This window comes from Schistocerca gregaria, chromosome 4, assembly GCF_023897955.1.
Source record: "Schistocerca gregaria isolate iqSchGreg1 chromosome 4, iqSchGreg1.2, whole genome shotgun sequence".
NCBI lineage: Eukaryota > Metazoa > Arthropoda > Insecta > Orthoptera > Acrididae > Schistocerca > Schistocerca gregaria.
This window is the reverse complement of record NC_064923.1, coordinates 632491664-632506182: the sequence shown is the minus strand read 5'-3', so window position 1 is coordinate 632506182 and position 14519 is coordinate 632491664. Positions and strand designations below refer to the sequence as shown.

The window sequence follows — 14519 nt, the reverse complement described above, 5'->3', positions numbered from 1 at the left end:
ATGTAGTCAAATTAAATCGGGTGATGCTGAGGGAATTAGATTAGGAAATGAGACACTTAAAGTAGTAAAGGAGTTTTGCTATTTAGGAAGTAAAATAACTGATGATGGTCGAAGTAGAGAGGATATAAAATGTAGACTGGCAATGGCAAGGAAAGCGTTTCTGAAGAAGAGAAATTTGTTAACATCAAATATAGATTTATGTATCAGGAAGTCGTTTCTGAAAGTATTTGTTTGGAGTGTAGCCATGTATGGAAGTGAAACATGGACGATAACTAGTTTGGACAAGAAGAGAATAGAAGCTTTCGAAATGTGGTGCTACAGAAGAATACTGAAGATAAGGTGGATAGATCACGTAACTAATGAGGAGGTATTGAATAGGATTGGGGAGAAGAGAAGTTTGTGGCACAAATTGACTAGAAGAAGGGATCGGTTGGTAGGACATGTTTTGAGGCATCAAGGGATCACAAATTTAGCATTGGAGGGCAGCGTGGAGGGTAAAAATCGTAGAGGGAGACCGAGAGATGAGTACACTAAGCAGATTCAGAAGGATGTAGGTTGCAGTAGGTACTGGGAGATGAAGCAGCTTGCACAGGATAGAGTAGCATGGAGAGCTGCATCAAACCAGTCTCAGGACTGAAGACAACAACAACAACAACAACTATGGCAGTGCTACTGTTCCTCTGCACCCTCATTGGAAAAAACACAGTCTGCATCAGATCATATCAGTTTAGGAGATCTACCAACATCCTTTTTCTTGCACCATCATCTACAAAATTTATATTGAAGTCACCACATATGCCTAATTTCTGATACTTCCTACAAAGAGAATCAAGAACCCCCTTTATCTTGAGCAGAAATGCTCTGAAGTCAGAGTTAGGGGACCTATAAATGACAACAAACAGAAGTTTAGTTTCACTAAATTCAACTGCCCCTGCACAGCATTCAAATACCTGTTCAGTGCAGTGCCACAATACGTCTATATCTATAAGCAGATCACTAACTTTATTCCTAATACATCTTATATTTTGATGAAATATGCTACTTCCTTCTCTACTTGGAAACATCCATCCTCAGAAGGTGAGCACTTAGTAAGAGGGACTACCTTTAAGCAGGTATACCTATCAGCTGACTTCAGTCTAAAAAAGATGCAGCTCTAACACCAATTGCTACAGGAATTTTTCCATGAGTGATCCCACTACCACCACTACCACCACCACCACCACCACCACCACCACCACCACCACCACTACCACCCACTACACTGTCACCTGTAAGCTTTGCCAGCCTCCCCTACCCATACCTATTGAGGTGCAGGCTATGCCTAGTGAATCCCCATCTACTGATAGACCAAGTGGCACCACTGAGATGTGACCCATGCCCTCTGCCATCAGCGCCCTCCCCAGTCCCATGTTAATGCACCTGACAGCCACTTTAAGATGAGGTCGATCATGATGCTGAATCAGTTGCATGAAATGCATGTTATTGCCACCAGTTTGAGTAGCTATCTTTACCAGGTCATCATCTACATCATATTCCCCATCCCTATCAAGACTGTTCCCTGCTCCACCCACTGTCACTACCTGATCCTCCTTCAAAAAATTCCTACATAACTCCCCTGCTCAACTGCCGAATCCTCCAACACCCTCATCAACAACCTCTCCCAGGCTTTCCTCTCCCACAGCCATCCTATAGATCTTATTCACAAACAGACCTCTTACCCCCTGACTTATTCAGTTCCCACTTCCAAAAAACAGAACTCCCATCTCCTGCTTGTCACACAGTAACAACCAAGTCATGAATACCCCAGAATGAGACCCCCTCTCTCCCTCTCCCTCCTCCCCCTCCCTCCCTCTCCCCCCTTTTATTCCATTATCCTCACCTCATCACCCAAAGTGCACAAAGTTGACCAGTAGCTTTGTTATCCTCTGCCATATGGCATTTGGATGTGGTATGTAGGGACATGGAGTCATCAAAGCACTCTCCTGGCTGTTTGTTGGCTTTGCAGACCTTAGAGCCACTAATTGTCATTCAAGTAGCTCCTCAGTTGTTTTAAAAAGTCTGAGTAGACCTCATACCAGTTTATCTCTCTCTCTCTCTCTCTCTCTCTCTCTCTCTCTCTCTTTCTCCCTCTCTCTCTTCTCTCTTCACATTATTATTTGCACTACTTATTTCTCTTTATCTTAATTGATTTTTGCTTCTCAAACTGTCCTTACTACCTGTGGATTGAAGCTAGCACAGTGCTCACCGATGTTTCACCTCCGACCTGCTGTCACTGACATCTCATCTTCATTTTTGTCTGTTCTCTTAAAGGCGGGCCACAGTGACCTGCCCTTCCTTTTCAGCCTTCCCCAACCAATCCCTGTCTCCTTGGTTTTGAAAGCTAGGTAGCACATTACTTATAAGTTCAACAGACAAAAAATTTGTTATCTCAGTGAGCATGCACAGATGAATCGTGAACTCTTTACAAATGGCACAGTGATTGAGTCACATGTTCAGCCACTTGTACACTGCCTCTGTGTGAATTGTAATGCAGCAGCAATCAGTGAGACACTTGGGGTCCAAGCAGATATTGTCATTTCCATGTTTACATACAGAGTGCCTAGAAGAGGCAGTCATATTTGGCTGTTCCCATGGCTGAACAGTGTGTTTAGGTGCTGGATTTGTTGGTGTTTTGCAATGGACTGTTTGATGTGACTATAAGCAGTGGTGTAACACACCTGGCTACAAACACAATAGCAGAATTGTGGTTGGAAAAAGAACCTGACAGAAGGACCAGAGATGCTTCTCAAAACTTGTGAATAAAAATCACTTTCAAACCTGACAGGAACTGTTGCAGGCAGTGAATGAAGGTCCTTCACTATATGTTAGTGAGAGAACATTATGATGAGAACTGTATGCAGAGGACATTTGGAAATTGTCACCTCGCAAAAGGTCGTTACTCACACAGGCACAAAAAACTGAAAATCTTCAATGGGCTAAAAGTCACTGAACATGACGGTAGCTGACTGGCAAAATGTAATGTGGTCTGACAAATTACATTTTTTCCTACATTCAAATGAAGCATGCCATAAAGTGTACTGAAAGCCATATGGATAACCACATCTTGAATGTGTGCAAGGTCAGGTGCAAGCTGGAGGTGGGTCTGTAATGTTCTGGGGTGGTTTTTCTTATCATGAATGGGCTGCTCATTGGGAGTGACCACTAACATGAACCAGCATGTTTATTTAAAGATTATGAATGATCAAGCATTGCCTTTCAGTCAAAATCTGCATGATGAGTATGCTATTGACATCCCTATTTTCTCAAGATGACAATAGCAAAGTTCATTGGGCTGGAAAATGTGACTGGTTTTCTGAATTCTCCCTGACCCTATTACATCTCGAATGGCCTGTAAAATCTCCTGAATCAAACGCTACATAAAATCTGTGGGATGCTTTGGAACAGCAGGTAAAGCAGCAACATCAGCACCACTGCAATTTGGTGGAATTGAGTGCGCAAATCCTCAGAAAGTGGCGTAACCTGGATGCACTGTACCTGCACAACCTTGTGGACTCACTTTCTAACTGCAACTACATGCCTGTCATCCAGGGGTGGAATTACATGGTATTCAATGATGCTTTTAATGCTTTCTCTAGGAGTAACTAATTTTTTGTCTGGCATGCTTACTTTTATTTGTCTATCTGTGGTATTACACATTTCACCTCCTCAAGTTAAGTAATGCTCAGAAATTGTGTGTCTTTATTTATTGGTATTAATTTATTCTCATTTGACATTTAAATAGAGGAATATATGTAAATAGGAACACAGAATGAAGAAATAACAAATTCTAATAGATACCAGTATTGAGGTTATGTCTCACCTGTAGTCCAAATAAGTGATTTACTTAATTCAAGAAATACAACATTTTTCAGCAAGTCATGATCCCATTTTCAGGTTCTTGAGAGTTCTGCAAGTGTGTTTAGAGCCTCCAGTTATACCATGATATGTACTGATCTTATGCACTTGAAAATGCATGTTTGCTGCTTGACTGTTTGTAACTGCTCTTAATGGCATTATACTTTTAAGAACCTAATAAAAGTATCATGCTCCTGAAACATGTTGTGGCTTTAAATTAAATAAATTGAACATTTGGACAGCTAATGCAACTTAATGTCAGTACAGTTATAGTGATGCAGTTGTGAAGCCACATTATAACAAGTTATCTAATGTACATACTTCCTTTACCAACAAATCAACATTGATAAACTAATGATATGATGATGACTAAAGGCAACTTACACCTTTTACAGAAAACATATTACCCATCTTAACAGCAACAGAAGTCTCATGCTCTTTATTTTTTAGGCTGGCAGTTTGATAACTGCCGAAGTGTTTTATTAGTGCCCTGCAGGACAGAAACGTAAGAATTTTGCTAGTCACACGATTCTTGGAACATTATGGTGATCTCAAGTAATAGCCAATTAAACTTACTATGCACAGAAGGGCCTCTTTCTCTATGCAGATGGTATTTTCTACATTACACTTAAAGAAGTTGTCAATGTATCTCTAAGCAGACGAGGTTCTCTGTGGCACCCTAATGAACTCTGGGAATACTCCTGAAGAGCTGTCATGGCAAGCAAGCACATGCACACAGTCATATTCCCCCTTAAAGTGAAATTGGAGAGTTAGAGCACTACATATCAGTATATACATAGCATCACTGTATGTACTGGAAGTCTTCTGTTAACTGTAAATGATAATGCTGTTAAACTAGCATCAGGCCCAGTGCCTTCACCCAAATTGGCCATACAAGAAATTATATTAATTTCTCACGTGTGAGTGTCTAATTTTCCTAGACCGTTCTGTATGCTCAAATGTTGATACTGGAAACTGTAATGTTTCTTTCAAACCTCACTTCCCCAATAATGAATTGATCTGGCTCAATGTTGTTCTGCTGAAGAAAAGAGGTGATAGTTAGAACCAGAATTTTAATTTGAGTGTCAATGTTGTAAATAAATATATTAACTTATCATTTTGATGATGTCCATTGTAGCTTCTTAGTATCAGCACAATATATAGAATTAGAGTATTCCTGTGTGCCACAAAAGAATGTTGGATTCATTCTGTCCACTGTGTTAATTTGACTGAGAAGTAGCAGATGTTTATAAATTATTGACTCTTCAGCAGTTTCCAAATGATACAGTTCAAGAAAATATCCAGAATAACAACAAATCACATGTAATTCTCAGTACACCACCAAACGGTTGGCTTCCATCATACACTTCCCACCAACTTCTGACTAGCCAACAAGGGCAAAGATTAAGGATATGTCCAAGAAAGTCTTTTACGTAATGAATGAATTAATTATTCATATTTTTTTCTAAAATTAATTTATGTGCTTTTTATTAACCATTTCAGTGTCAACAACTTTTAATTTAATTATGTCATGCGGCAAAACTTCTTTCTGTCAAATCCAGTGTATGAAAAATAATGCAAGTTTCTGAAAAATAAATAAAATTAATAGTATACTTATTATATTCCTGTTTAAATGTACACTGATCAGCCAGATTATCATGATCACTTACCTGTACCTAATAGCCAGTATGTCCACCTTTGACACAGATAACAGTGTCGTGACATTTCATGGCATGGAAGCAATGAGGCACTGTTATGTTGCTGGAGGGAGCTGGCAGCACATCTGCATTCCTAATTCCTGTAAATTCCAGGGAGGGGGTCAATGAGCTCACTCTGACCCCATGCTCAATCACATCCCAGATGTGTTTGATGAAGGTTCATATCTGGCAAGTTAGGGGGGGCAGCACGTCAATTGGAATGTGCCACTGTGTTCCTTGAACCACTCCATTACACTCCTGGCCTTGTGACATGGTGCATTATTTTGTTGAAAAATTCCACTGCTGTCAGGAAACATGACAGTCGTGAAGGGGTGTAAGTGGTCAGCAACCAGTGTACAAAACTCCTTGGCCATCATGGTGCCTTGCACAAACTCTTCTGGATGAATGGAGGTCCACATGAATGTTCCACATGATGCTGCTATCACCAGGATGTGCTTATATCTGTAGTAGATCAGTGGTCACAACGTTCTATCTGATCAATGTATATCCTCTGGAAGACAACAGATTCGTGTCCTCCCATCGGCACAATGAAGAGGTTTCAGGATTCATCAGACTATGTGATGTTCTGCCATTGTACCAACATCCAGTGCCAATGGTCACATGTTCATTTCAGTCATAGTTGGCGATGTTGTGGTGTTAACATTGGCACTTGCATGGGTTACCAGCTGTGGAGGACTAACGTTAGGAGTGTTCATTACACCATGCATTTGAACACACTTGTACTCTGCCCAGCAGTAAAGTCTGTTGTTATTTCCCCCACAGTTTGCTTCCCATCCTGTTTTACCAGTCTGCCCAGCCTATGATGTCTGACATCTGTAATGAGGAGTGGCCACCCAATCCCATGACGTGTGGATGTGGTTTCACCACCTGTTGAAGACACTCATCAAGCACTCCTTGAACACCTGACAAGTCATGCAGTTTCTGAAATGCTCATGCGGAGCTTCTGAGCCACCACAATTTGCCCTCGGTGAAACTCTCAATGCACCATGTTCCTGACTAACGGTCATTCCTCACTGGATGACACTGCTATCAACTGGATGTGTTTATATCTATAGTAGGTTGGTGGTCATAATGTTCTGTCTGATCAGCATACGTCCCATATGCAAGTATACGTAACAACTTTAGGTACATTATTTAAACAACAAGAAATGTGGAGTTGTCAATTTAACTTTATTGGATCGTATAATGAATTTATGGCACAAAATGTTTTGTTTATTAATTAATAAAAGTGCATCACTTACCAGTTCCATAACAACCTCCACTGTTATTACATCATTATCATTTCTTGACTCTGCTTCTAGTACTGTTTGCTCATTGCTGTAGTTCATTGGAAAATGTACTATAGCTTACTTATCATTGACTAACTCACTAACTTACTATATGTGCACTGAAAAAACAGTTCATCTCAATTATATATTAACTGTTCTTTGCATTACATAATTAATTACTTTGCTTTACTTTTTTAACTATGTATCATCTTTATAGTCTTGTGGCAGGTTCAGCTGGATGCTTATGTTGAGTTTTTGAGTTTTATTCTTGGTGACCATCTTAGCTTTCACAGGGCTGGCAATGTGTGCAATGTGGTGCTCTCAGAGTCATGAGAACAAATGAGTACTGGCAGTTGTTTCAAAAAACTAATGACATTTACTGAGAAGCCACCCAAGTGACGTCAAAACTATTTCTCTGTGTGATTTTATTTTTATTTTTATTTTTTTTTATGTCTTCCTGGATTTTAGTTTAATCTTCATCCCATTCCCCTTTCCACTTAGGAAAGTCTGTCACCTTAAGGCATCTTAACATTGCCATTTCTGAAGCTTCTCATCCATGTCAAGTCGTCCTCTCCATCCTGTACAGCCATATTAACTAAGAAAATAATGTGAATTTTTGGGCACATTTATAAAAGTACCCATTCTGTTCATTCATACTAATGATAAAGGATGCATTTTGAAAGAAGTTGGCCTCAGTAGTATCTAAATGTTGCATTAGCCTGTCAGTGCTAATTTAAAAATTTTGACTGACAAAACACTCCCAACCAGATGGTCTCAGGTTTATTCTAAATCTTTTCCTGCATTAACAGAGTGTTATGCTGCATTAATTGATTTATGCTCCAAATGTGAAAGCTACATTTTGTACAGTAATCATACTGGCACCTTCACATAGCTTAGTTATTATTCCAAAGTTTTAGAGTTGCTGCATGCAGCTTTGCTTTAAATAGCCTTGTTTATTAACATAAGACCACTGGATTCATTAAACAAGGTTTTTCCTACTTTCATAAGTTGGTAGCAACCATAAAAGGTCAATATTTGTTGATGGTAATAGATTCCCATGAGCCACATCACTGAAAGTCTTCTTGGAGAGCATGGATAGTATTTAGATTTTGTGGTTGGGGAGGAGGGCAACAAAATAAGTTGGGAACTTGTAAAGCTTTTTATTTATGGGTAACTGACTACAGAGCTGACTTATAGAAATCAAAAATATTAATATAAAAATACATTAGTGAAATTAGTAATTACAAAAAGTTATATTTCCACATCAAATTGTACATACATTTCACTGTTATTAAAATTTCTGATTTATGTACATGATCATAAAATATGACAATGAAAAAGAATTCAATAAATATACTACACAACAAGAAATGAACAGAAAAACACAAAATAGTTACAAAAAGAGTTATGAGACAAAAAATTCCAGTCACATAATCTTCATTCACACACTAACTAAATATACTATAAAACCCTTATAATACTGAATAGGTTACAAATATAGGAACAATGCTATTTGGTAAACAGCATATTTTGCATTACCTGTCATGGAGAAAGTGGTCTGTTTGTGCAACAAAAAGTCACTGTTGTCACTGAAGTTTCTTTCTCAGAATCAAAAAAATTTGTACTTTCTTTATTATTTTCTTCAAAACGAAGCCTACCACAACTGCAATGGTCAACAAGCCCATAGCAACAACAAAAATCACGTCCAGCAATAGGTACTGAATGAAGTTCAAGTCAGCAGCTGCTGATCGCATGTGAGATGCTCCTTTGTGCCTAATAATGTACTCAGTCCAGTGTACAGCAGTCTCTAATGGTGATTGTGGGCGATCTCTGAATAACTTAGATCTGAGCTTTGCATTTTCTCTGTAACTGTTTAAAAAAATGAAAATCACTATCACTATTTTTAATCAATACTTTAATATTTAGCATTGACAAAACCATTGCATTCCTTAAACTCATGTTGTGGCAAAAAAGTATAATGAATGGTTGTAATTTGTTGTCATTATGTTTTGGTACAAATAAGGCTTTATCAAACAAGTCACAAATTTTAATTAATTTATATTTTATCCATAGTAAAATCTCTATCAGCATTAATCACTAGAAGATGATCAGAATTGTTCCTTGGCCACAGTTTCAGTCAATAATTCTCAGTTTTGTTAAGTAGAGGCTATGGCAGGTTGCTAAGACTCTGAGAAAATAATGCAGAGGAAAGTTAGAGGCTAAAGATTGAGAGAAAGAGAGGAAGAATAGAAATCTACATTTCATCATCATTGATTTCTACATTTATATCTACATACATACTCTATTAAAAACAAAGATTCCATGACTTACCAAGTTGGAAAGCACTGGTAGATAGGCACAATAAAAAAAACACACAAACACGCACACAAAATTTCAAGCTTTCGCAACCCACAGTTGCTTCGTCAGGAAAGAGGGAAGGAGAGGGAAAGATGAAAGGATGTGGGTTTTAAGGGAGAGGGTAAGGAGTCATTCCAATCCCGGGAGCAGAAAGACTTACCTTACAGGGAAAAATGGATAGGTATACACTCGCGCGCGCACACACACACACACACACACACACACACACACACACACACACACACACACACACACACACACACACACACACACACACACACATTTACAGACACAAGCAGACATATTTGAAGGCTCTTGTGTCTGTATATGTGTGGATGAATATGTGTGTGTGTGCGCGCGAGTATATACCTATCCTTTTTTCCCCCTAAGGTCAGTCTTTCCACTCCCGGGGATTGGAATGACTCCTTACCCTCTCCCTTAAAACCCACATCCTTTCATCTTTCCCTCTGCTTCCCTCTTTCCTGACAAAGCAACTGTGGGTTGCGAAAGCTCGAAATTTTGTGTGTGTGTTTGTGTGTTTTTTTATTGTGTCTATCTACCAGTGCTTTCCTGCTTGGTAAGTCATGGAATCTTTGTTTTTAATATATTTTTCCCATGTAGAATGTTTCTGTCTATTTTGTTTACATACACACTCTGTAAGTTTCAATGAAGTTCATGACAGAGGATACCTGTCTTTTATTACATGTTAGAGTTTTTCCCATTTGAATTGTGTATGGAGGCAGGAAGAAAATATGTTTGGATGCTCCTGTACTGTATTAAGTATAATCTTGACTTCACAGTTCCTATGGAAAGATAGATAGGGGCCAGAAGGATATTGCATTGTTACCTGCCCCAAGCAGATGACATGCATTTGCTCCACATTCCATATCATTTCTGTGAGATACACTGATGCTGCAGTGCTCATCTTTGGGGTGCAAGTGTAAAATGCAACATGAAATCACCTAAGTCCAAAATCCAAGTAATTTTCATGTTTAGTTACTTATTTTTACATATATAAACCAACTTCTGATGTATTCTTTGGTCTGAATAACACAAAATGTAGGAGGTAAAATTGCCTCAAAAACTTCATATATATAGTTTTCTTACAGTGTGTGCTGTGAAAAACATATTCTGTGCTACAGCATCAGCTGTAATTAACATGTGTGCTTTATACAGTTTTAGCAGTAGCATACTTGTTGAAAGAATGGTTCACCCCAAATTTCAGAGTACGTCAACATGAGTAAATGTACATTTTGAGAATTTTCAAGAGTTAGGAGTGTTGTTTTCAGATGCTTGCAAATGTATGTTTTTGAGAATCTTTATCTAAGTGATTAGTGTTGTGCAAACCTATTTCATAGTAAATTAGCATTTGTGATTTGCAGTTACTGCAAACAACTAACAGGATTGTATATTGTATGTATTCATCACATATTAATGCTACTGACGAATCCAAACATAACCTGAAAGACATTTCAAAGAAATGAAATTCTAGATTTGTCTGTAAATTGCTTCAGTCCTATATAGATACTGTTAACACTTGTAGCATATCAGGCTCAAATTAAAAGAGAATTGACAAGTTTAATTTGAAATTGTCCATGTTCTGTTCTGTAAAATATTGCACTCAAGGGATTGGAAGTGGCTGGGAATGGACATGTTGGGAGGGTTACTATGAGTCATGTACCAGAGATACCAGGGTATCTCAAGTTCCATCCTGTACTGTGGGTACTGTCTTTTTTACGGAAATGCAGGCTCTGTCACTACCCATAGACTTGACTGGAAGTGCTGCTGCAATGTTAGGTCTGGGTATTCTGAACAGGGGAGATAAGGATTAGAGACAACTCAGGTTTTTTTACACCCACCCCCCAACCAACAAGTTTAAGGTGCTGTTTTGCACTGAAACCAAAACTGAATCAATGAGACTTATTTCACACCTTTCGAAATGTGCTTTTTTGTGTTTAGGTGAGGTGAACACAAAAGGACAAGAGTCTGTTAATCATTGCAGTTCAAAAATATGGTGAACAATGGTAGCCCTTAAGGAAATGGCAGCAGAGGTTGGGAAGGAGCACTAAGTACCCCCCACCCCCACCCCATCACCCCACCCCCACCCCACCCCCCCTCACCTCCACAGTGTGTGTGTGCCTCTCGGCCTTATTCAATATGTTGAAGAGGCTATTCCAGCTGCCATTGAGAGAACAGGGTGTAACTAACTGCAAATTGTGGCACACATTGGGAAAAATGATGCCTGTCATTTGGAACATGAAGTCATACTATCATCATTCCAGTGACTGGCAGAGAAGGCTGAGAACACTAGCCTTACTCATGAAGTCTGAACAAAGCTCAAAATCTGCATCTCTGAACCTAGAACAGATTGTGGCATTCTTGTTCTGCATTGAGAGACTGCAAAGGTTCTGTGACAAGCTAGGCTGTAACTTCCTACACTTATGTCATAGGGCTGAAAATTGTAGGATTCTGTTAAATTGTCAAGTGTGCACTACACTGCATAACTGCTATGCAGGTAGCTGACTGTGTGTGTGGAGAGCGTACAAGGTTCCCCCCCCCCCCCCCTCCCCCCTTGATTAGGTAACTCTCCATCCAGTACAGACAACAATAGCTGTAGTAGGCCTGGAAGTATAAGTGTAAGATCCAAAAACATGCCATCCCACAGGCGAGAGTACTACAGTCTTAATGGTCAACAGCCCAAGCATCTGCAACAAAGAGCCAGAGGTTGAAGCATTCCTGAAAATCAGTGAAGCACAAATAATATAAGGTACAGAAAACTGATTAAAGCCTGAAGTTGACAGCAGTGAGATTTTCATGAAAGACTTAAGTGTATGGTGAAGGGTAGTCTAATGGGAAATGGTGTGGTTTATTTGTCACTCTACAAAACAAGCTCAAATCCACAGAGACAAAAATTGAAGCTGCATGTGGGATTGATTGGGCAAGACTCATATCAGGCGTCAGCATAAAATAGTAGTTGAATCCCTCTAACAACCACCAGACTCACATCCTGATGTAACTGACAACTTTAGAGGAAACTTGTACATAAGTTCTCCAATCATACTGGAATAATCAGAGGAGACTTGAAACATCAAGCAATTAATTGGGTTAGTTATAATTTTGTTAGTGGTGAACATGACAAGACATCCTTTGAAACATTACTATATGCTCTCTCTGAAAACTAAGTGGACAGAGAATATGGAGCTCCTCTCATGATGAAAATGTATTAGGTCTAATGGCAACAAATAGACCTGACCTCTCTGAGGATGGTCACACTGAAAGTGATATCAGTGACCATAAGGAAGTTGCAGAAAGAAATGATTACTGAAGTAAAAAGGACAACTTAAACCTGTAGAAAGAGTTATTTGTTTAGTAAACTAAAGAAAGAAGTAGTAGTGTCACATCTCAATGAGATATTTTTAGCTCATGAGAGGAGCATATAGACAAACATTGGCTCTAGTTTAAAAATATAATTGACCATGCACTGTATATATACGTATCCAGTAGAACAGTTCATGATGGGAGGTTACCCCCCACCCCCCATGATATAAAGCCAGTGTAAAGAAACTTATAAAGAAACAGAGAGTACTGCATAATAGATGTAAAACAAAACAAGGGGCTATAGACAGAGAGATGCTGAATGAAATGTGTTTAGCTGTCAAGAGAGCAATACAATAAGCAATGAATGACTACTATAGCAGAATATTGTTTAATGATCTTTCAGAAGACCCACAAAGAGTCTGGTCACACATGAAGGCTGTTAGTGGCATCAAAGTTAATGTCCAAATCATTCATATGTGTAACAGATACTGAAACTGGTGACAGCAAAGAAAATGCAGAAATGCTTAACACCATTTTCAGATGTTCCTTTACAAAGCAAAACTCATGAGGATTGCCCCAATTTAATCTTTTTACCAATGGAAAAATGAGGGAAATAAGTTTTAATTAGTGACCTCAAAGAACAGTTGAAATAATTAAAACTAAACTAAGCCCCAGGACCTGATGAAATACCTATCACATTTTATACTGAAGATGCAGTAGAGTTAGATCTTTGTTTAACTGTAATATATCATGAATTAAAAAAAAAAAGTGTGGCCAGAAACTGAATGAAAGCACATGTTACACCTGTCTACAAGAAGAACAATCAAAATAATCCACAAAACTGCCATCCAGTATCATGAACATCTTGTTGCTATAAAATATTAGTACAAATTCAGAGTTCAAATATAATTAGGCATCTTTAACAGAATAACATCCTTCATGCCAACCAACATGGATCCTGAAAATGCTACTCATGTGAAAGTCAGCTCTAATTTTTCTCAAACATCATACTGAAAGCCTTGGATCAAGGAAGTAATGTAGGTGCAGTATTTCTCAATTTCTGAAAAGAATTTGACTCAGAGCCTTGTCTATGCTTATTATTAAAAGTATGATCATATGGGGTATCAAGCAAAATTTGTGACAGGACTGAAGATTTTTTTAATACATAGGATGTAGCAGGTTACCTTAGTGGGCAGTCATCAACAGATCTAAAACTGACTTCAGTTGTGCCCCAGGGAAGCATGTTGGTACATCTGTTGTTGATGTTGTATGTTAATGACCTTGCAGATAACATTAATAAATATTTCAGACTTTTCAAAGATGGCACAGTTACCTAATATACACTTTCTGCAAGAAGTTGCAGAAGTATTCAGTCAGATCTTGATTGCAGCCTGTCATGGACTCCTCTCCAGTGCTAATCTTTTTTTATCTCATAGCAGCACTTGCAACATATGTCATCAGTAATTATTTGCTGGATGTTTTGCAGTCTCTGTCTTCCTCTACAATTTTTACCCTATACAGCTCCATCTAGTGACATGGAAGTTATTCCTTGATGTCTTAACAGATGTCCTATCATCCTGTACCTTCTTCTTGTCAGTGTTTTCCATATATTCCTTCCTTGTTGATTCTACAGAACACCTCCTCATTCCTTACCTTATCAGTTTACCTAATTTTCAATATTTGTCTATAGCACCACATCTCAAATGCTTTTATTCTCTCCTGTTGCAGTTTCCACACAGTCCATATCTCACTATTATACAATGTTGTGCTCCAAAAGTATATAATCAGAAATTTCTTCCTCAAATTAAGGTCTATGTTTGATCCTAGTAGATTTCTCTTGACCAGAAATGCCCCTTTTGCCAGTGCTAGTCTCCATCTTATGTCCTCTTGCTCTGTCTGTCATGGGATATTTTGCTGCCTAGGCAAAGAATTCCTTAACTTCATCCACTCCATGATCACCAGT

General features: G+C 38.6%; 1 protein-coding gene across 2 annotated transcripts in view; it reads right to left on the bottom strand.

The window, feature by feature from the left end:
• Nucleotides 1-8020: 8020 nt before the first annotated feature.
• Nucleotides 8021-14519, bottom strand: part of LOC126267463 (UDP-glycosyltransferase UGT5-like) — a 264174-nt gene continuing 257675 nt past the window's right edge. Inside the window, exon 8 of one of the 2 annotated variants that reach the window (XM_049972734.1) lies at nucleotides 8021-8749. In XM_049972734.1, the coding sequence (XP_049828691.1) occupies nucleotides 8467-8749 (283 nt within the window). In that variant the 3' untranslated portion in view covers nucleotides 8021-8466. The remainder of the gene's footprint in view (nucleotides 8750-14519) is intronic. The other variant, XM_049972733.1, reaches the window with a different exon arrangement.